The 24,132-nt window shown below is 39.1% G+C and overlaps 1 protein-coding gene across 2 annotated transcripts in view; it reads left to right on the top strand.

Moving 5' to 3' along the window:
• Nucleotides 1-24,132, top strand: part of aff2 (AF4/FMR2 family member 2) — a 204,845-nt gene that overhangs the window by 155,581 nt on the left and 25,132 nt on the right. For both annotated transcript variants that reach the window (XM_023328782.1, XM_023328781.1), the window contains exon 11: nucleotides 22,967-23,084. In XM_023328782.1, coding sequence (XP_023184550.1) covers nucleotides 22,967-23,084 — 118 coding nt within the window. The remainder of the gene's footprint in view (nucleotides 1-22,966; nucleotides 23,085-24,132) is intronic.

Genomic DNA, 24,132 nt, shown 5'->3' with positions numbered 1-24,132 from the left:
TTAAGTAAAAACTATTCATTTCATTATGTTTGCGTGGTGCAATTCCTGGGGCGGAAACATATGTCAATTAAAGCCAAGGAGTTCCCACTGGGTACAAATGGTTGGTTGTTCAGTATGATTACATTCTACTTGATCATTTTGAGTTGACAGTATACAGAAATAAGTCTAATGCAATTGAGAAATAATTGAAATTTTCTAAAGAAATCAACATACTAATACACAAAACTGGACAGTCCTTTTTTTTTAGTGTGTGTGTTTTGACGTGTGTGTCACTTCATGTTTACGCCGAGAGACAACAGAAACCAAAACTCTTAACTTACAAAGAGTAAGGTTAACATCACAAAATATGTGTGGGAGTTTTAGCAATTCAATAAGTGTCACTGGTGTAGTTTTAAGAAAAGCTGACTGTGAACAGAAAAATACAATCACTTCAGTATTCAGATCCCAGTAGATGAGAGATGCAATCCTGTTACGTCAGCTTGAACTAAATCATTTCTTAAATCCAGATGCCGCTCCGTCGAGGCTATCCACATGTAGCGACCGTGACGATGCTACAACATGGCACATGTCATGAGGAATTCTCTTTAAGTAATCCATCTTCGGTCTGCTGTAGTGAAAACCAACCCAGTCAGTCAGAATGTAACCGTATTCCCACTTCTGCCGTCCCTCGAATTGGGAATCCTCTGAATCCAGTCGGGCTCTAATCTGGCTTGTTATGAATTCCCCGTCTGCTGGAAAGGAAAGCAAACAGTTTTGATGGCAGGATCTAGTTTTCCTCAGAGCCATATTAAAGTAGATGTGGCAAAAACGTCCAGTTCTGTCTGTTCTGGGGGGGCCGAGTCAGAGACAGGAGAGGAGACGACGCACCGAACAAGAACCGAGCCCAGCTGGCCCAACCAAACCTGGATCCAAATTCATCTGACATATTCTTTCATCTCAGATCCACAGTCACTTTATTTTGGTAAATCAACATTACAATAAACAAAAACAGAACAAAATAGGACTTTACAGACCAATAATTTACCAGAAGCAAAAAAGCCTGACGCCGTCCTGGACTCAGCAGCCATCAGAAATGAAAGATATCTACTGTTCATGTACATGAGTATATACACAGATTTATATGTAAATATGCATGTATTTATATATGTATAATTACACATATATTACATACACAAATGGCTACGCAATACATATATATCTACATAGCAGTAGCTTTTATCATTTTAAAGCTCACCACAAATAAAATAACTTGAAATTAGGCCTGTCGCAATAAACGATAAATCGATTAATCGTACGATAAATTAAAACTATTAATTATCGGCACTATCGTCTCTTCCGGCCCTTTTCTCTTTCAGCTAATGACACTGAATGAAAAAAGGCTCAACTCCGGTGCTCTCCACTGACCCTCCCTTCCTCATTTCCTTAGTCTAAAGCCCAGTGCACACTATACGATCTTAGAGCTGCCAGCCGATTGTCTGTCCTTTTTCAAAACCTGAGAGACCAAACATTACCCGACAGAAATCCTAGTTATAACGGTTCGATCGGGTTCGTTCCTGCCATGTGGTGTCTAACAATGGGCACAAAATAATGGCTACAAGTCCAGTGAACTAATTTTAAAACCAGGCATTAATCAATGCTTTACTACAATCTACCTGCAATGCATGTTGCTAGTGTCAGCGTAAAGTCCTGACTGAATGAAAATCATTAGAACCTGTTTACGTCACGTTAACAAAGTTACGGGGTTTATCAACTGTGGTAGCAATTTCGCTCCAACTCCTCCCCTTGTCATTTCTATTCTTTGCATGTTGAATAAACATTAATGTTGTTTCCACATATCATCTCCAATGTCCGCTGGACTTCGGGTTGCGCCGTGTCAGCTGTTTGGGATTCCCCCTCAGAAAGCGAGGAGAATCCGCGCTTTCTGATTGGCTACCTGTCACATTCAACAGGCTGCTTTAAGATCCCAGTCAGGGAAATACGGTGGCCGACAGGTGCAAATGCGCAGCAAAAGAGAAAACATGCAAACAAAAAAGAAGACACCCCCGAATGAAATGCAGCAAACAAAAAGAGAGACGCAAACACCCCCGAATGAAATGCAGCAAACAAAAAGTGTTGAAAACGGAAGTGCTCCAGACCACTAGGGGGAGTCAAAGAAAATAGTATTCATTTCTATGGGACCAGATGCAAGATTCTTCTTCTTCTTCTTCTTGGTATTTATTGGCGGTTGGCAACAAACTTACAGTAGCATTACCGCCACTTACCAGTATGGAGTGTGGTTCGAGATGGTCTATAAACTTTCACTTTCTACCTTTTCCCTCCATTAACTCCTGATTAAACATACCCCCACACATACACACCTGCTTATATTATCCAACTTGCTTATAGCTTTATATACCCCTCTTTGATATTCTTTACACATTCACACCCAACTTGCTCTACTCATATCCTATGAAATAGCTTTGTTTTTTTAAGATACCGAATAATTATTTGAATATGTCTACTCCCGAAATTTCTCCTCAAAAATTCTATTAAATTAAACCTTTCTTTAATACCTACACACTCTCTCAGCATGCATCTTCTCTCTTCTTCATACTTACAACACTCTAAAATAACATGCTCTATTGTTTCAGACTTCTCACAATAATCACACTTTCCAGATGCAAGATTCAGAGAGATACCTTTACTTTCTTTCAAATTTCTTTCTCTGAATCTTGCATCTGGTCCCATAGAAATGAATACTATTTTCTTTGACTCCCCCTAGTGGTCTGGAGCACTTCCATTTTCAACACTTTTTGTTTGCTGCATTTCATTCGGGGGTGTCTTCTTTTTTGTTTGCATGTTTTCTCTTTTGCTGTGCATTTGCACCTGTCGGCCACCGTAGGGAAAACCCCTGATTTAGATCGGAGCGGCAACGACGATCTACCGTAACACACCACACAATCTTAGAAAGACCAACGATCTAAGATTGTTGTAAGGGGAAAAATAGGAGCAAAAATCATGTATTGTGAACTATTGCATCAGGTAGAGAATGTGCCCATCTTTTCTATTTAAATCTAATTATTACTGAAGGGCAACATAATATACAGACTTCATAATCTGCACTCTTTTGGTTGAATGCAGTATTTATTTACACTTTGGCTTTATGGTGTTTAGTTGTTTTTTTTTCCAAGTGAGTTTTTTTTTAATGGAGACTGAGAATCCATTTTATTTTTGTTTTTGGTTGTTTTGTTTATTTTGTTTATCAGCTCCAGTGTTTAGTGTTCTTTTGAAAATAAAGTGTATCTATCTTTGGCAGGAAATCATTTTCAGTGTAAAAAGGTCTTCAAACAATATTATCGTTTATCGCAATAATTTTTGAGACAATTAATCGCTCAGCAAAATTTGCTATCGTGACAGGCCTACTTGAAATCATAATTCAATTCATTCCACAGTTTCACACCAATAACTTAGTTTTCTCTTTGGCTTGTTCAAATATTAACAAACCTTGTAAATTATATTTACTCTCTCTCTCAAATCATTTCTGAATTGCAGAAGGAAGACTTTTGTTCAAAGCTTCATGCACTATTGCCAGTTTCTTTATACACACAGTGTCTCTGAATTTAAAACTGTTGTTTTAAATAAAATGTTCATTATTAAGCCTACCAGCTATTTTTTTGTAACTTAAATAATATGTCAATAATTGTTTTATTTGCATTTTCAACTTCACTACGCTGGGATATTTTTGTTATGACCAGGGGCGGAGCTAAGGGGAGAGTCGGGAGGGAGGAGGGGGGCTCTGGCCCCTTCTGATTGACACAAATAGGGGAAGAAGAAAAGAAATATAAATGTGAGGGATGTGGAGAAATAAAAGTATAAAACAAGATTAAAATGATCTGTCAATCAATAATTTAAATCTTGTGTGTGTTGGCATTCTCATGCGCCTCCTTTTCCCCCAAAATAGTTTTGGACCCCCCTCCTGCCCCTCACAATAAAACTCTGGCTCTGCCACTGTTTCTGACATTGGATGTTTTTTCCCCACTGATGTCTTTAAAACCAAGGAGTCTTTTTTGTTGTTGTCGTTGTTTGTTTTATTTTTTTTTTAGCAACATTTATTTTAAGGCTGTTTATCAGCAGTGGAAACAAACATGCAGGATGCTGTGTTCGGCACATTATTTTTCATAAAAGTGTTTCAGAATATTAAAAAAATATGAAATACATAAGTTTTAAAAAAAAAAATCTCCTCAGAGTTGAGCGCTTTCACATCTGTGATCAGTGACAGAGGTGTCCTGGCAGCTCACAAACAGACGGGATGAGACATGGGGAGGGGGAAGCAGCTCGGTTTCAACGTGACAGAAGTTGAAATGCGAGACGCCTCGTCAAGCCGAGCCGCTCCTGCCACGCCGGGAAGCGTTACAGTACACATGTAGGAATGGGAACCTGTGAGCGCCTTCCCCACAGTAATGGCCCCCGGCAAGCGCCCCGAAACAAACACGTGGCAATGCAAAGCTCAGCCTGCTTTCATCGCTTTATAAAGGCTGAGCGGTTTTTAATTAATTATCAAACTACTGTGATAACCACAGAGCTGACGATAAGAGCTGTTTATCAGGTCTGTTTTAGGTAACTTTATGTCTGTGACTGTAAATGTTGCCGCACAAACGCAGTCTGTTCCCGTTATAAATGTGGGCAACACTTTGTCGATATTCCGCTAACGTAAAAAAGAACAACAAAAAAAACACAATTTTGCAATCACTGTTTCCGTTTAATAAGAAACACAATAATAATCAAAACGTCTTAAAATAAACACGCCACGTCATCATCCTCCTACTACTTCCTGTCATCTTCTTCATGGTTCATGCACCGAAAACATCTGGTTGCTGATCATGTGATGCCAAAAAAGTAAAAATAAACTACCATATTTTCCGGACTAGAGCGCACCTTACTATAAGCCGCATCTACAAAGATTTTTTTTTTAAAACTGGAAACCTACATATATAAGCCACACCGGGCTACAAGCCACTGGTATCTCCGCCGCTCTCGGTTTTCCACAAGGACGCAGCAGAGGGCTGTGTTGTTAATAAATCTACTATTAAGGACGTAGCTCTGGGTGTCTGAGTATATAGAGCAGGGGTGTCAAACGTACGGCCCGCGGGCCGGAACCGGCCCGCCGAACGATTTAGTCCGGCCCGCTGGCTAAATGCATTATCATTATTCAACAACGATTATTGAAAAAAACATGTACTTTGTTTAATTTAAAATCTGCAATTCCTATATTATCCACGAGGGGCGCTGTGTTTTATTCAGAGTGGACAACATGATGCAACACTGCATCGGAACTAACAGCAGATGGCAGCACTGAGCTTCAGGTCCTGTAAACTGCTTTACCAGCTTTTTACTTTGGTCCTGGCAACCTCATCAACGAAATGTCTTTGTCAAAAAAGAGAAAGGTAGACACAGAGTGTCGGATTTTTCAAGAAAAAGGGACTTCTTCTCATTTGTTCACGGAGGTGAATGGAAAGCCCGTGCGCCTTGTGTGTCTGCAGCAGGTTTCGGTGCTTAAGGAATACAATATTCGGCGCCACTATGAAACTCAGCATGGCGAAAAATACAAGCACTTTAACGGAGAACTGAGAAATCAGAAGATAAATGAAATGTTGACGGGTTTGAGGAAACAGCAATCAGTTTTCACCCGGAGTCGAGAGGCCAGTGATGCTGCGGTGAAAGCCAGCTAGCTAACTGCTAGCCAAATAGCGTTAGCATCAAAGCCTTACTGTGAGGGAGAGTTCGTCAAGAACTGCATGCTGAAGGCTGCCGAAACTGTGTGTACTGATCAGCGACAAGCTTTTGCCAATATTAGCTTGATGAGAAAATACCGTGGCAGACAGAATTTCGGAACTATCGGCAGATTTGGAAACCAACTCAAACGCAAAACGGAGTCATTTCTCGCATTTTCTGTTGCAATTGATGAGAGTACTGATATTGCGGACGTCTCTCAACTGGCCATATTCGTTCGTGGAGTTGACGAGACGTTGACTGTCGCAGAGGAGTTTCTTGAGTCGGTGCCCATGACCAACACCACGATAGCTGAAGACATTTTCCGCTCCGTTGTTGGAGCGCTGGACAGAGTCGGGGGGGACTGGTCCCGCGCTGTAAGCCTGGCTACTGATGGCGCGCCGTCAGTGATTGGGAAAAAGACAGGTGTTGTGACAAAGTTCAGAGAGAAAGTACAAGCTGCAAATAAAGGGGGTGAGTTTTGGACATTTCATTGTATTTTGCATCTGGAGGCATTTTGCTGCAAGTCGTTAAAAATGGATCGCGTCATGGAGGTGGTTGTCCGAACTGTCAATTTCATCCGAGGCAGAGCTCTCAATCATCGTCAGTTTGACAGCCTTCTCAGTGAATGCAACATTGCCCATGGTCTACCATACCACACTGAAGTTAGATGGTTAAGCAGAGGTGCTGTGCTGAAGAGCTTCTTTGATCTACGTGGGGAAATTGGACAGTTCATGGAGAAGAAAGGTAAACCTGTTCAGGAATTACAAAGCCCGCTATGGCTGCAGAGCCTTGCATTTATGGTTGAGATCACAGGACACTTGAATAATCTGAACAAAATGTTGCAAGGACGCAAAAAAATTGCAACACAGTATTATGACGCCATATGTGCATTCAAGTCAAAGCTGACGTTATGGGAGACGCAGATGGCAAGCGGGGACCCTGTTCATCTTCACCTGTCTCAGAGATGTGTGCGCAGCAAGCGTTAACCGTGATGTGAAACGGTACAAAGATACGATTTCAAGGTTGCTGAGTGAGTTTGAGAAAAGATTTCAGGTATTTGGCGAACTCGAGACAGAATTCTCAGTTTTTCGCTCACCATTCACAGTCAGAGCTTCTGATGTGCCCGTTGATAAGCAACTTGAAATCATTGATTTGCAGTGTGACGTGGAATCGAAGGACAAATTTGCATCAGTTGGCTTGGACACATTTTACAAGTATCTCCTACCAGGATATCCTAAACTGACAGCACTGGCTGTGAAAATGTTGTCCATGTTTGGGACTACCTACCTTTGTGAGCAAATTTTTTCACTAATGAATATAAATAAAACAAAGCTGCGCTCAAAGTTCACACATAAGTACTGAATACTTAAATGAGACTCTGAAATTGGCTGCTGCTCAGGACATGATGCCTGATATTGATGTACCTGTCCAGGCTAAAAGATGCCAAGTTTCAGGGGCAAATACTGAGTAAAACTAAATCCTATGGAATGTTACTGTCAACGTTGCACTATTAAAAATTACAGCTTTGAATATTTGCTGAATTAATTCTGTTAAAGTTAGTGCTAGTCAGTAACAGATTTACAACAAAAGAGTTTTGTTGAGTAAAATATTTATCATGCATGCAATAGATGTATGTAAGTATGTAAGTTTTTCTATATGTATAGATTTTATGCATCAACAAGAACGGTGACAAATGTACTTAATCAAATATCTGTTTAAAGCAGCTGACACTTAAGATTTCAAATGTGTGAAGCCAGACAATTTGTTCAAATTGATTCCCAGATGTGGAAAATTGATTTTAAATCATTTATTAATTTTTATCTGTTTGCTGTATTATGTCATGCAGGACAGTGTTTTTAAGTTCCAAAAACTGTGAATAAATGTTTTGCAACATTGTACAATCACTGTGATCAGTTCTTATGCATAATGCACTTAAATAAATGTAAAAGTAGTGTTGAAATTGCACATGCTTTTCTTAAAAACTCTGAGCTTTTTCATAATATATTTTGTAAAAGTGAAATTTGTTTAATATAAAAATCAACAAGTCCACTTTTATTAGTTCTATTTAATTTTGCAATGCGTTTACTTGTGTGGCCCCCTTGAGATCAGATTAAGCTGCATGCGGCCCCTAAACCAAAATGAGTTTGACACCCCTGATATAGAGTATATAGTATATAGTATATAGACATATATACTTATATGTCTCTATATACAACGCCGAACCATGGATTCGTTCACGCTGAGCTTATGTGCAGCGGCTATCGATCTGTAGCCCTCAACTTAAAAGCTGCATCATATGAACTTCTTCGTGTTGCTTCCATGATAAGGGAGTTTGAGTTTGAAAACATTTCTCCGTCGTGCCTGCTGCTAGCATTTGCTTGTTCTAAATGAAAATCAGCACTTTCTTCTTTGACTTCCAATGATTCACTTCCTGCTAAAGAGCCCCCTGGTGGTTGAAGACAAATCCACAGAAAAGACGCACCGGTTATAAGCTGCGTGGCTCAAAGCGTGGAAAAAAGTAGAGGCTTGTAGTCCGAAAAATAAGGTAATTTCAATTCGGCCAAAAACAAACCCCCAACTCATCTTAGCACAAAAACCTTTTATTGAAAAACAAGATTCTTTTGTTTTCGACATTGCCGTGTTTCCATGAAGCAAATTTATTTTCAAAATGTCAAATTGCTCAGTTATGCGGTTAACGGAAATGTGGCTCGTAATACTGCTCTTGAAAAACAAATAATGATTTGCTCTAGGACACCAGTCACATGATGACGTGATTCATATCACTGAACTACTTTATTGGTATTTATTAATACTACCAATGACAAAAACAACGGGGAAGAAAATAGTACTAGTAAAAAAATAACAATCCAAACAATGTGGTTTTTGGGTGGATTTTGAACATCATGAATTAAAATTTATCAAGACAATAAATTAAAATTATCATGAAGAGAAATTTATCGCGATACGTGATAAATGATATCGCGATGTCCACCCCTTTTTTTTTTTTATATCGTCACCTTCATAAAATAGTAGCCCAAGTCCATTTTTGCTATAAATGTCACGTTTTTAGGACATGTAAGCAGAATTAAAGACGTAACCTCAGCTGACAGATCTGTTCTTTATAGATGTTTTTTTCTGGCTGAAAGGTGCACACCCTGTAAGTAGGTGCGTAAACGCACCCGTCCACCCGCTGGGTGGAATGAGGAAGTGAGGCGGGGGCCGGAGGGAGGGCGAGGGCCCAGCTGTGCAGCAGGAAGCTCTGCCAAGCGGAGAGCGGACCCCGAGAGCCGGAGGCAGACGACAGATGAACTGGGCCCAGATGGTCCTCACCCCTTTACTTCGCCGCCCGCTTTGCATATTTTCACACACCTCCACGTTTGTTTCCGATGAGGTACATTTACCTTCTCTCTGCCATCGTGCTTCTGTTTCACCTTAAATCCCTTCCACTGTTCACCCTAGTCTAATCTAACAGAGGCCGATCTGTACGATTTCAGAGCCGAAGAACTATTTAAGAAATTTGTCCTGAAAAAAGCTCGCTTTGGTATTTTGGAAAGAAAAAGAAATAGTTCCATCTGTTAAATTATGTCTGGAGGAAATGCTGTCATCTGGAAAGAATGTGGTTCTCATCAGTAAACAAGTTGAAATGATTCAGATATTCAGATAAATCAGACTCGGCAACCCTTTCCACAATATATTGATCACTCTGAAGAAGGTTTGATTTGATTCGGAGATGTTAGTCACAGGAGAAGAGTCGCTTTTGGGAATGTTCTTGTTTATTAATGCCGCTTTTGTTTCATCTTTCTAATTTTTTATGTTCAAGTGAGGAAAAAGAGGACAAGACAGTGTTGATGTGTTGATTTTCTCCTCAGTAAAACTGTTGGAACATTTTGTCACATTGCAACCACAAACCTTAATCTTAATTCTTTAGCATTTTATAAGAAAGACAAAGTAGCATATTTTATTGAAGTTCCTTTCTTTGTGCAATCAAATTGGATGGAGAGCCTCTGCTACCAGCAGTTTTTTTTTATATATATACCCAATTGAATTTGTGTCTGGACTTTGACTGGACCATTCCTGCATGTCATTACATTGTGAACCTCAGCCTCAATTTCATTTTTTTGTTTTTTTTACCGAAAATAATCTATTTTACGGTTTATCTTTATGGGCTTCCCTGTCCAGCTTCTCTGCTGAAGAAAGGCTGTCCCCATATCACGATGCTGCCACTACCATGTTTCAAAGTTAAGTCAGGGCGGTGTGCAGTGATCGATAGATGAACATGTTTTTGTTGGTTTGCAGCCATGCCAGCCTCTTTCCACGGCGCAGTGAACTTCCATCTAATCTATTTTTCCTCATAACAAACCGTTCATTTGATTCGGGTTTTCTGAACCAAAGGAAAAGACTCTGGAGGTTTTCAAGACGTAAAAACACCGCAGAGCAAATTAAACCCCTTAAAGGTCCTTTTCTTATTTTGCCAAAACAAAACAAAAAACGAAGGCTTTTGGCAAAAATATTTTTGCACTGACGAGACAAAAGTGGAACCTTTTTGAAGGCGCGTGTTTCCATTACACACTTGGCAAAAACTTACCGCAGCGTTTAGGAAAAAGAGCTGTTATCCTTAATTTATTTAATGATTTACTCTTTGGTCAACCAGTTTATGCACTCAGTTTTACAAAATTCATCGTTAAATCACAATCACATTCTCTTACAACATTTACTATAAACACTACTAATTCGCCCTACTTTAAAATTAAAATGCAAATGTAAGAATTTCAATTACGTCAACAGTCATCATTTCCCCCTACAACTATAAAGAGCATAAAGTAGACACAGAAAGTTAATTGATCCCTGATTTGAATGTTAAAATGTTATATTACTGGAGTTGGATTCTTTACTGATGAGTAATCTGAATACAAAAGATAACAGTGAAATGTGAATCCCCTTGCGGACAGGTTCGCCCTCCATTTAAGCCGTTTTAAGCTAGCTAACAGAGTCAGTGATCCTGTGGGTCCTGTGAGGCCCACTGGACGTATCAAACCAAAGAATCCTTCTTTCTTTTTTTCTTCAACGGCTTTCATTTCCCCTGTTGTTGCCTGTGATCTTATCAGACTGGTAAACAGACAGAGCCTCTGCTGGAGCGTGAGTATCTGACAAAGACTGCACTGTAAGCCTTATCTGTGTTGCTCTTGCTACGTTGACACCAGCACGCGCTGAAAGATAGACTGAAGCCTCTGGGGTCTCAATAAGGGCCGCCATGTTTGTTTGGTTTTTTTTTTATGTGGAAATTTGTATTTACAGTGCGGTGAAAAGATATTTGCCATCTTCAAGATCTCTCTTGTTTTTGCTTTTTTTTTTTTTTGTCACAAAATAAATGTCTGACGTCAAACTAATTTTAACATCAGACAGAGACACGGTGCTGCTAGAACCATAACCGGGGAACCTTCAGAATTTATCTGAAACATTACGCAAGATGGCCAAACTATACTAGTTAGTTACCTTACTGTTGTGCAAATGCAACATACAGTATGTTGACATTAGGGTCACTTTTATAAGCTTGAACTAAAAATGAATTCAACTTAACCTTCCTCAAGCAGCTTTCTCTTGCTTTTCCTCTACCTCGGACTGTCGTCTCTATTTTACTTCACTGAAAGCGGCGCAGCGCACAGTGGCCAGCTTCACAACCAGACAGGCAGGAGCCAGAGGTGTTGGGTTTCAAAATGGATTAAATTTGAACATTTCATGACATTTACATTCATTTCAAACTCTGATTATGGTTAGTGGAAGTGGGCAAATATAGGCTATATACATCATCTGCTTTACATTGTTTTAACATCTAAAAATAAACTTGATTCTGAAGGTGAGGCAGTTTTTCTATTCTCCAAAAAAAAAAAAAAAAAAAACGTATAAAGTTTTTAGTTTCAAAAGTAGACATCGTAAACTGAAGTTTCTTCCTTGTCAAATTCTGAGATTAATCTCAAAATTCCTGAGACTTTTGACAGAAATTTACGTCTCGTTCTCATACATATTGTTGTTTAATTGTCATTATTTTGTTGAAATCAGTTATCAGTTTGACATTAAATGGTCTTCTTGTATTTCTTTTTTTGTTGTTGTCACGTTTTGATGATCACGATCGAACTGCAGACATAAGGGGATGAACCCTTTTCACAGTGACTCTGTGTGTCACAGAACATGTTTCTGTTTCAGTGACTGCAGCAGCAGTATTGGAAATGATAAAAACCTCCATCAAGTCTTCGCTCCCTGCTGGACGGATGTCTTAACTTGAGACCCGTTAAGAGTCGCTCCGTCAATCGGCGCCAGCTGGCCGTGCCTCTTCGTTTGGCGCCGGCCGCGGCGTTAAATCATATTTGACGGCTGACGGCCGAGTCCTGGGAGGGGAGGAGGAGAACGATCCGCCCAGATGTGAGGCTTTCCCCCGCGCCCCGTGCGGACGCCGTCTCCTTTTATCTTGCTCCTCCGACGCAGACTGTTTACGCCGCCAGAAGAAAACGGCACCGAGAGCACTCAGCCGAGGATCCCTCCGAGGACGAGAGACGCTCTCAATTTCTTTGCCTTGTCTTTTTTTTCTTCTTTTAAATACAAAAAGAGAAGCATATCAGTGAGGGACGCATAAACTCAAATGTTAAATCGGTTTTATGTTCCGGAAGCTGATAAGGAAATGCTCGCCATTTAATTTATGAATACTTTTTCTGCTCTTGGAGAGTTTTTTCTTTCTTTCTTGTCAGTAAGCAGAAGCATTTCATATTTTCAATGAAATGGATAATGTATGTGAAGATAACGTTATGCAGGCGGACCTTTCGAGATGGAAGCTGCGGAGGGACTCGTTAAGTCCCGCTCCCTCAACTCCTCTCATGTCCGAGTCCGACGATAGGTGAAGAAGGCCGAGGTGATGTTTTATCACCAAAGAGGCGGAGCCCACGGGAGGGGGAGCGCTTTGTTTCCCAGGCAACATCCATCCACAGCTGCTAAAAAAATAAAATGAATAACAAAGGTTATCTGGAGCCATTAGGCATTTCCCCCCCTTCTAGATAAACGGATTACGTAAAGGAGGATCTCAGATATTGACTTTTTACTCTGCAGGATGGAGTTTGTCAGCAGCTTCCTGGGATTTCCTCTGTAATGTATCCACAGGGAAAACCAAACGAAACCAGAAACGGCGAGCAGCCAAGAGGGAAACATGAAATGAATCACAACAGCAACTCAAAAACCTCTGTGACGACTTGAATGCTTGGCATCTTTGCTCGTCCTTCGTGTTTTTAAAATGTTAAAACATTTGGAGTTGAAGCGGTCGGTTGATGAACACTAAACACTGTTTTTTTTTTTTAATGCAACCCCTTTCTGAAAGATCTGTAGGATTCTACAGATCCTTCAGTTTAGATCAGCGGTGTTTACTGTTGGTCTTAAAGGTCCAGCGTCCCGATGAGTTTCACAAAGAACAGGAGTTTCTTAAAGAGACAGAGACTCAATTTCAAGATGTGAAATCAGGAAGTCTAATTTCTTTTAAGTCGTATTTGATATGTACAGCATTTTTATAATAACTGAAGGTAAGGTAGTTATTGATTGTGCTACAAAATGGCTCAACGTGCCTGGAAAACAACAATGCTGCCAGTTTAAATGAATTAGAGCGTCTAAAATTCATCAAAGTAATTCTAACGTTTCCAAATGCAAAACATAACACGGATTTCAGTTCCAGACCATCTCAAGAAAATAACTGCATAAAAAAACTACGTTGACAGATCTTATTATTCACAAAAATTCTACATAAATGGCCACATTTGATTTACACGTTTCCTCGTCTCAGCACACCTGGATTAAAAATAAAACATTCATTAGCAACCAGTTTGTAAACAAACTGTATGATACGTCAGACGACTTTAATTTGAGCAGAAGGTGCTTTTACCAAACACACAGGGATGCTGAATATAAATGCATGCCACACTTTTCAGGTTTTTATTCAAAAAATGCTTGAAAAGATACCAATCTGCTTTTTTTTTTTTTTTTTTTTTTTTGGTCTTAGACTGTTACATAAGAGCCCAGTGAAACACGCTGAAGTTTCTGGTTTTGAACACGATAAAATTGTGAGAAAGTTACTTACAGCAGCTTCAACTCTTTTTAAAAGGAGCCCATTTTTCCCCCTTAAAGAGTAATGGTGGATGTGCTGCACAGTCTGCTGTTTTAGGTTTGAATCAATAATCCTAATGAGTCTGCTCAGAAAGAGAAAGAGAGCTGCCCCACTGATTTACACACACACACACACACACACGTCCACACACAACTTTAGCTTCTCTTTGGTCACACAATCAAACGATCCTTTCAAGGCAACGAGGGACGGAGACGTCCAGGATGTGTCCGCTGCCACCATCTGCCTGCCATCTCCAGTAAATCGTTGCATAACCAGGCTGTTTGCCGTTCATAAAAATGCCATTTTTCACATATTTTAGCGCGACAGTTTGCTCATCTTGTCTCAGACGATAAGACAGGAATGAGTAATCGTTGGCATTCTGACACAAATAGGCACTATTCTTTAAAAAAAAAAAACACTGGTTGTCGAGCAAAAGTATTGAAATTTGACAGATAAAAAAAATACGATTGTGTACTACTGCGTGTTATTTCCCAGCTGAACAGACATTCAGGCTCTAGTAACAACATCTTGTTACTGATATCCCATAATACCCCTGGATGATGTTCTTACATACCACTAAGGCCATTCTTAGTAAAAATAAAAAACTGTGAGATAATGGCAATATCATGAGAACAAAGTAGTAATGTTATGAGAATAAAGTTGTAGTAGTCCCAGAATAAAGTGATAGTATTACTAGGATAAAGTCGTAGTATTACCAGAATGAAGTCGTAGTATTACCAGGATAAAGTTGTAGTATTACCAGAATGAAGTCGTAGTATTACCAGGATAAAGTCATAGTATTACCAGAATGAAGTCGTAGTATTACCAGGATAAAGTCGTAGTATTACCAGAATGAACTCGTAGTATTACCAGGATAAAGTCGTAGTATTACCAGAATATAATCGTAGTATTCTAGCTTTTTTGGCGTTCGAGTTTACTCTGGCAATTTTATATACTTTAAATTGTTTTAGCGTGACCCTAATACTCCTTCACACTTATGACTCAGTATGTGGAGACCCGACAAAGTAATTAGTTATCAGTAAATGTGAATGTAATTAAGCCTGGAAGACAGATTTCAATCTTATATGAACGCAGCCTGTCAGGCCAACAGGTAAAATGTCTCTAAAACACCTGCATCATGTTTAGGTTTGTCAGACTTGCGTCAAATCTGTGTTTAGTCCATACATACATAGTCTTGTACACCTGTGAATAAATATTTATATCTCGTAGAGCACTTCTGGATAGATGCAAACTACATCTCGTTGCTTGTACTTGTGACAGTGCAATGACAATAAAGTTGAATTCTATTCTATTCTATTCTATGCTGAGGAAGCAGCGGACAGTCATCCTCCTCTGTATTGTGGGATTCCTCTAAGCTCCTCTTTCAGCTCATTGTTTTGCTCCTCTGTCAGTGAATGTTTTCATAGCAGCTGCTATCATAACTTCCAGTGTTTTTCATAAAGCTAAATCCCTGCACCAAAATTTCAGGCAGAAACAGTAATCTGGTGGACAAACACAAACATGCTTCCTTCCTACTCTTTCATGTGGAAGTTGTGAGAAAGAACAATCGGTTGTCGTATTCCGGTTTGTGGAGAGCTCATTATGCAGCTACCAAGTGCCTGATTAAAAGAAAAAACAACCTCTTATGTAAAGTCGAAGGCCGATATTTCCATACACTCAACAAAACGATTCAACGCCATTTTCTTTTCATTATCTGACATAAATTCAGATCAAATTTCATTGAGTTTGAACCACATCCTCTGGATATATTTGTGAGACGAAACTGCTTTCTTGTTACCTTATCAAAAAAACCAAAAGACTAAAATATCAGGAGCAGAATTTTGGATCTCGACAAATCTGGGTTATTCTTCAAAAGTATAAACGGGAGGAGAATGTAGAGGTTGTTGTTTAGGAAAGAAACGAAGGGTCTCATCCCAACGATCAAGTGTTCATATCAGCCCCATAATACAAGCCAAGGATTGTGTGGAAACACAAGGACCGTGGCATCATCCACAAACCAAACCTGGAGTTTTGAATTCTGCGATCTTGGAAATTCCCTCAAAATCAACAAATCCCCACATTTCTTTGCTACATCGTAAATATCTGTGTTTGTGGCTGAACAATGCAATAAAATAATCACTTATTATCTGAGACATTCTCTGTTTCACTGTTATGATGCCAGTCTTGATTTAGTACGACGCCGCATTAGGGCCATTCAGGGAAAGGTAGAGCAAATATCCACCATTTTAAAATGAATCTCAGAAATTTCTAGAAATAAAGGGAATTTCTGAGTTTGAAAAGTCCAAAATTTGCTTCCAAAAAAATTTTTTTTTTAATTTGAGACTGATCTCGGAAACTTTCTAGAGAAAGGAAGGAAATTTCTGAGTTTTCTTTTAAGATTTCTAGATTTTCTAGCAAATATGACACTTTCAAATCCTCCAACATTTTGAGATCAATCTCAATAATTTCCCGTTTTTTTTCTAAAAATTTCTAAATTTCAAAAGTAAATAAAATTCCACTTTTGAAACTCCGATATGTCCTTCTTTTTAGAAAATTTCAGGGTTTTAAAAGTTTAAAATTTTCCACCTTTCGAACTCAGAACTCAGTGCATTAGGTGACCAAACACGTACACACACATGCGTTTGTACTCTTGGGTTTTGACTGGTTGCTGTTTCAATTGGAATATTAATAGAGCAAAGTGAGGAGAAAATTTGATTGGAGTTGAAAGATGGAGGGAAAGGGCTTCTGCGAATAGATGAGTAATGACAGAAGAAACACAGCGCATACACTGCATTCATACAGTATCCGTCACTCTGAGCGTGCGTGTGTGTGTGTGTGTGTGTGTGTACGTGCGTATGTGTGTGTTGCCGGAGGAACAGTTGATGGATTTGCTGCTTCACTGCTCACACAGATTGGTGCCTGCTGTGATGGCAGCCTTGAACTGAAATAACGTGCGCTCTCACACAAAGAGAGCTACACATAATTGCAGGCACGCCGCGCGTGTGTGTGTGTGTGTTGTCAGGGTCGGGACGAGCAGGTTGCCTGCAGGAGGCCATTTAAGGCGGCGCGGAGGGATGGATGAACACAAGGGCGGGTGAAACGCCACAGAGGGTAACGCAACCCAACAGGCTGGGAGTGCCGTGTTTATGTGTGTTAATAGAGCTTTTATTAGACCCTTTATCACTCGCTAAACATTTTGTGGATTAGCTTTGCCGTCTTTGATCACCGGCTCTTTTTGAAATGCAATAAAAACACGACTGGCCGCTGAAAAAACTGATCTTAAATCCTTTTTTTACCTGCCAGTGTCTATATCCGGGGTTATTTACATCTTAGTCACAACACCTCTTACATTAAGCACTCAAATCCTGGTAAAGTAATATTTAGTAAGTTAGAATTTACATCATATTGAGTCCTGTTTGTCACATTAAAATCACCTTTTGAAAGTAACCTTTAAGCAGGCATTAAACACTCTTCATATTCTAGTTAGAAATGCTGTGTTTCCATTGGCTGCTAGCAGAAAATCATCATAATTAACAGAAATAAAGTATTTCAAACACCCATTTGTGTGGAATTAATAGACATAATGTCTTTCGCTCATTGATATAATTCCTGAAATAAATTGACTTTTTAATAATTTTCTATTTTACTGAATGTGTCTGTTGATCAAGATTTAAAAAACCAATCAGTCCAAGCAAGACAGTGAAATATGTGGCTCATATGGAAATCATTAAAAATAAAACTATAATAAAAACTGTGAGGTTAAAGAGAATTTATGACAATTTCTTAATGTAATTGTAAGTTAAACATGTATTGTTTGATTTTCTTGTAAGAAAATGTGGGGGTTTTTTGCTGTTGTTTTTTGTATTTATCCTAAGATTCTCTCTCATTTTTAAATCTCTACACAATGGCTTCCAGAACAGAGAATTCATTCTCAAACGCTGCTGATCGTTTTTAAAGCTTTGAATTATCCGACCGCTATATTAGAGTTTATTCCAGACAAGCTTTTTAAGCTCCAGCATTTCTGTTCATTAAATCTCTATTCAGCTCTTTTCTCTGGGCTCATTATAGTTACTAAGCTGATGCCATGAAACTTCATTCATTTCAGTTTCTTTGTTTATTCTTGTATTCTGTCCTTTGAGTATTTGAATCTGTTTCTCTTTGGTCTGCGTTAGTCTCTTCCCCTTGGTTTTGTCGTTCCTTTGACTCTTAGTTCATCTCCCTCTGTGTTAATTAGCCCCTCCCCCTCAGGTTCCCTGCTTCCTGTCACACCTGTAGCTCATCTACTCTGATTAGCATAACTCATCTGGGTTTTTTTTTTATTTTCCACTTCGGACTCACTATCTAAACTGCTGGATTTTATAGTTCATTGCTCTAACTCCATGACAAGTAAGTTGTACTTTTTTATTCATTATTAACGGGTCAAGCGGACCCCGCGTACTGCGCTTCAATTAGTTGGATTTTTTTTTTTTATCTCTTTTTTTTTTTTCGCGGTTTCTGGAAATGAGGGCTGACAAGACAACCCCGTCGCTTCTCCGTTGTCCGACCGTGACATCTACTGTAGCTGCGTCGCTGAGCTAAGACTGCGGGTTTTAAAAAAAATAAATTATTATTTATTTATTTATTTATATATATACAGTACAGACCAAAAGTTTGGACACACCTTTTAATTCAATGGGTTTTCTTTATTTTCATGACTATTTATAAGGCAAGAAATCCCACTTATTAACCTGACAGGGCAGGTTGACCTATGAAGTGAAAACCATTTCAGGTGACGACCTCTTGAAGCTCATCAAGAAAATGCAGAGTGTGTGCAAAGCAGTAATCACAGCAACAGGTTGCTACTTTGAAGAAACTAGAATATAAGGGCTATTTTCAGTTGTTTTACACTTTTTTGTTTAGTGCATATTTCCACATGTGTTATTCATAGTTTTGATGCCTTCAGTGTGAATCTACAATGTCAATAGTCATGAAAATAAAGGAAACTCATTGGATTGGTCTACCTGGTATGAATCCAGACTGAGTTTCATCAACCACATCTTCAAGAGTGTTCTTAATTTTTGTAGCAATACAACCTGCAATAATTTTATAGTCATTTTGTAGTAATGTAATTGGTCGCCAGTTATCTAGAAGAAGCTTGTCTTTTTGTGGTTTAGGGATCAGTGTAATCAGACCTTGGGTCATTGTTGGTGGAAGTGATCCAGAATCCAAACTTTCAAGATAAACGTGATGTAAAAATGACGATAGCTGTTCTGAAAACTTTTTATAAAATTCTGCATTGAGGCCATCAGTACCTGGTGATTTATTTAGCTTTAATTTATTGATGGACTTTTGGATGTCTTCAAGTGTAATCAAGGAATCGCATTGTTCTTTACTATTTTTACTAATTTGTTGCATTTTATTCGGAGAGTTAATAAATTGTGTGACAGTTTCATCAGAACATCTTGACTGATAAAGTTCTTGGAAAAAAGTTTCACAGTAAGAAGAGATTTGAACAGGGTCTTCACAGATATTATTATTGATTTGAAGTTTCATAATACTGTTAGATATTTGGTGTTTTTTTTCTAATCTAAAAAAATAAGAGTTTTTTCCTCCTTCTAACCATTTCTGTCTCGATCTGATGTACCCTCCTTTAGCTTTGGAAATGTAAATATTGTCCAGGTTCAGTTGTAAATGGTTTAATCTGATCTTTTGTTCTTCAGATATATTTTCTGGCAGAACATTGTTCAATAAGATAATTTATTTTATTCCTTCTGATTCTACTTTCCCTTTTCTTTTAGCAATCTCAGCTCCAGTTTTAAACATTTTTCAAAGTTCATATTTTAGGAGTTCCCAATTTTTGCTAAATTCCTTCTGACTGCAAGCTGTATTCCAATACTTTATAATTATTTGTTTAATGCTTTCTTCCACTGTTTTGTTTTCTAACAGTGAAGAGTTGAGTTTCCAGTAAGCTGTAATTTTATTTTTCCCGCACTGGTTTAATTTAGTTTTTTCAATTAAAATAAGCTTGTGGTCTGATAAAGGAGCTGGAAGAATCTCTGACTTAATTTCATCAGCTATTAAATCAGACACCAGCCAGAAATCAATTCTTGATTTAAAGGAGCCTGTTTTGTTTTGCCATGTAAATTCAACTTTGGAGTTATTTTTTTGCCTCCATACGTCAATCAGGCCAAAGGTTGACACAAAGTTTTCTAGAACTGTGTTTGGATTTGCATTAGCCTTTGGAGGAAATCTATCTAATGCTTCATTAAGAGTTGAATTGAAGTCCCCACCAATAATAATATTCATATTATGATATTTACCACATAAGTAATTCACCCCATTACTTAATCTAACATAAAGTTGCATATTTTCTCCTTTGGTATTGTACCCATATATAGAACTCAACAAAAGAATTTCTTCATTTATTGATACAACTAATAAAGTAAAATGTCCATATGTGTCTAAGACTGAACATAATACATCTCCACTGAAGTTGTTTTGTAATATTGCCACTCCTGCTGATTGAGTGGAGCCATGTGCCAGCCATAGTTCGTCCCCCCATTGAGTTTTCCAGAATTTGGCATCATTTGCTGTTGAATGAGTTTCTTGGATAAAACAGAAATCTGCTTTAAAATTTTTAAGATATAAAAAAGTTGCCTTTCTTTTAATGTTGTTCCTTAACCCTCGAGCATTGAGTGAAATAACTTTAAAAAAGAAATGCTACTAAGAGTAGTAGCTTCGAACCCTGAAAATTGAGTTACAGAAAAATCTAACAAACTCTCCCAACAGAGAAATTATATATTAAACGGAGCTTTTTCAATATTTAATGTCATTACTTAACTGTTAGTTCTGATTCTCAAGATGTCTTCTAGTCATTAGCAGGTTCAAGTTCTTTCCTCCTTCCTCCTTTGTCAGTAACAAAGGCTCTGGGACCGATGTAGAAAGCTGTTTCTTCTCTGACGGTCCTCTGGGGAGAAGTCCTCCTTGAAGCGCAGGTTGCTTGATTTCAGAAAAGATGACTGCTTGGCCGCCTTCCATACCGTATCCCTGTAGGGTCTCATGGAGAACTGGATCATCACTTCTCGAGGACGACCCGTGCCTGTAACGCGACCCAGCCGGTGGACGCTGTCAATGACGTCTGGTAGTTTTTCTTTGCATCCTGGCCGCTGTCTTCTGGCAAATGGAAATAACCTTGCTACGAACATCTTCTCCTTCTTCTTCATTTATTCCCTAAAGCCGCAAGTCCCATCTTCTTTTATAACGTGAAAGTTTGAGCAGTTTGTTTTCCATTTGCAGCACCTTTTTTCCTGATTTCTCAACTTTCCTGACGGTTTCTGCCAACTTTTCTTGTATTTCTTTCATTTCAGCATGAATATAAAATGGAAATTTTCAGGACGTCTTTTTTAAGCAGCTTTATTAAGCACAATATTTAAAGAAGGTCTCAGAATAAATGCTTCCCTGCGTTAAAGCAGCAATAACAGCTCCCTGTCCAGACAATCTCGGGAGAGCTTGCAAAGAACGACCACTCATGCCGCCATCTTGCTCGGCTCTCTAGTTTATCAAGACTGCAGTTAAAGAAACTCTGGGGCGCTGCGCGAAGCGGCCAGAAGCCGCGGGTTTGCGTTGCTTGTCCTCGCCGCTTGTCTTGTCCTCTTTTAGGCCCGCTTTTTTGACTGAAACGGTCCAATAGAGGGCACTGGAGTTTATAAAACCTTTTAAACCAACTGCTCAGTCTGTCTTCTAATAAACCACAACAGGACATGACATCATCACGGTCCCTTTTAGCGTTGTCCAGTACCTTGCTTTAAAACAGGACTGTTTTCTCAAGCTTATTTGGACTTTTTTTTTAATCTATGTATTACTTCCTTTTAAGCACATTGAGTTTACATTCGCTGTATGGACTCAACTTGACTTTCCTCCTCAGTTGAAGGTTTATTCAACTGGCTTTGGTTTTAGATTTAGAAGCAACCACAGCTTGTCTAGCTTGATTTCAGATTGATTCAAACCAATATCCAACCTTCCAATACATCATGTTTAAGCCTATTCCCGTTCTTTATTCCCCGTCCCTCTGATGCAATTGGATCACTACACTACTCTCTTCCAGGTCTTTTCTGGCTATTAAAAATGTTTCATAAAGTCTGGACTGATGTTGAGATTCACATAGCTGATGGGAGGGAAGGTGTGTGTATGAGAGAGGAAAAAATGCTTTCCTGCTGGTAAAAATCTTCATTTTATAGCAGACTAACAATAATATTCCTCTCTTGATGGTATAAGGAGATTATTCTGTCTTCTGTTGCCTTCCAGGACATTTTATGTTGCCAAGCACAAAATTACATTCTTTTCCTAGAAACGTCTGAGGACGTTTGATTTGGCTTCTCTTAATGTTCCTGCTATCTCTCGCTCTCTGATGGATTTGTTTTGTTTTCACAGCCTGAGGATAAAATGGCTTTACAATATGGTGCAGTTAGTCATGTGGAGCTCCTAAAAAATAATGCCTGCGCACTGTAAAGTTCGGATGTAAAGTGAGTACCCCCGCAGGAAGGCTTCATCATAAAGTTGTCATGTTCATATCTTAGATATTAGTGTTGCTGGTACATGTGATGCAGCATATATCTCACAGATGTGACTTAAGAGCCTTTGGTATACAGACTGTAATTCACTGGCAGGATGAATAAAAACAGACAGCCGAGTTTTATTTTACAGCAGTAAAGAAAATGTGTTGGCTACTGTAGTGAGATCTTTATGTTTTAAACAGACTTATTTTTTTTTTTTTTTTAGTCTAATGGAAAAGGAACTTTACTTTGAATGGTTGGAGTCGATAAACACGCACACAAAAAAAGAACCTAAGCTGAAAAACTGAACCATTTTCCATCTTTGGATTTATTCTAGCCGTCAAGCACTTTAAAACTTTCCTACGATTCATTTTAGCAGTCTGAAACTTCGTTCTAGAGCTTTTCTGACACGCGCCTCATTACCAGCGCCAGAGTCCATCAGTGTGCCTTGTCGCCGTCTTGTTACAACGGTTTTGGTTTGTTGGCGTTGTGACATGTTGTCGTCCTTTTCTCTTTTTTCCCCCCTCCTTCCTTTCCTGTTCTGTAGCGGTGCATCAGGGAGCAGCAGCGAATCGGAGAGCAGCTCCGAGTCTGACACGGACGAGTCGGAAAGCAGCTCCAGTGACAGCGACTACAACCAGGCTTCCCGTACAAACAGTCCAGAGGTAAAGTATGACATGGGCTCACATTTACAGTGAGAGCCTAAAGGGGCAGAGTCATGTAAGATTGACTTTTTTGAGCTTTACATCATGTTATAATGTTATCCCCTGATCAAAAACATACATGGATTTCTGCCTTGAGTCTTTGATGCATGTTTGAGAAATCCTTTCATCTCTATGGAAACCATAAAGCTGTGCAAAATGCCTGGGGTTCAGGGGGTACCCAGCACCGCCTTTGAGACGCAGCTGCTCGTTGGAGCTGCAGTTTCCAAGCATTTGCAACTCCCCCACTCAGCTCCTGCAGACTAGCCAGCAGCAATTAGCAAACACCTGGTGGAACTGAGTGTCTGCTGAGCTCAACATACCAGCTACTTCTCAGAGCAACGCTGGTAAAAACGTTGCTAAATGGTTAATAGAGGAGCCATGTTGTGATGACTTCCTGAAGGAGGAGTTCCAGAAAGAGCAGGAGCTTCTTAAAGAGACAGAGGCCCAATTTCAAGGCGTTAAATCACAAACTAATATTTCTTTTAAGTAATACTTAGTATACTGTATGTAGCATATTTACAGCTATGTCTTAGTGCAACCAGGGTAACATTTACTTGGTTGTGCTATGAAATGGCACTATGTGCCTGGAAAACATGTGATACTGCTCCTTTAAAGTGTGTCCCAGTAGCCATGATATTTCAAATATTCAGTCAGATTTATGAAGAACGGGTTATAGTCCACTTCTGTCTGAGTTTTGGTTCTCTCCTGTGTTTGCATTTTAATTATTTCAGCTTTATCAGTGTCTCTCCATATTAGTTCATTCCATTATATTGAATGTTTAGGTATTCTGCTCTGTGCATTTAGGTTTAGTCTCTGAAGTCGTTTAACTTAGATTAGTTAGATCCTCATTGTGTCCATTCAGTTTCTCTTGTGCCCATTATTCATCATCTCAGTTCTCTGCCCAGATTGTCCCCAGCTGCTCTGCTTTCTGGTGATTGCACCTGTTTTCCATGTTACTCGTCAGATTTCCAGAGTATTTAAGCTCCTTGGTTTTTCTCTCAATACTGGA

The sequence above is a fragment of the Xiphophorus maculatus genome, chromosome 23, assembly GCF_002775205.1.
Source record: "Xiphophorus maculatus strain JP 163 A chromosome 23, X_maculatus-5.0-male, whole genome shotgun sequence".
Taxonomy (NCBI): Eukaryota; Metazoa; Chordata; class Actinopteri; order Cyprinodontiformes; family Poeciliidae; genus Xiphophorus; species Xiphophorus maculatus.
The sequence above is the reverse complement of the archived record's forward strand: the minus strand, read 5'-3'. Positions and strand labels throughout refer to the sequence as shown.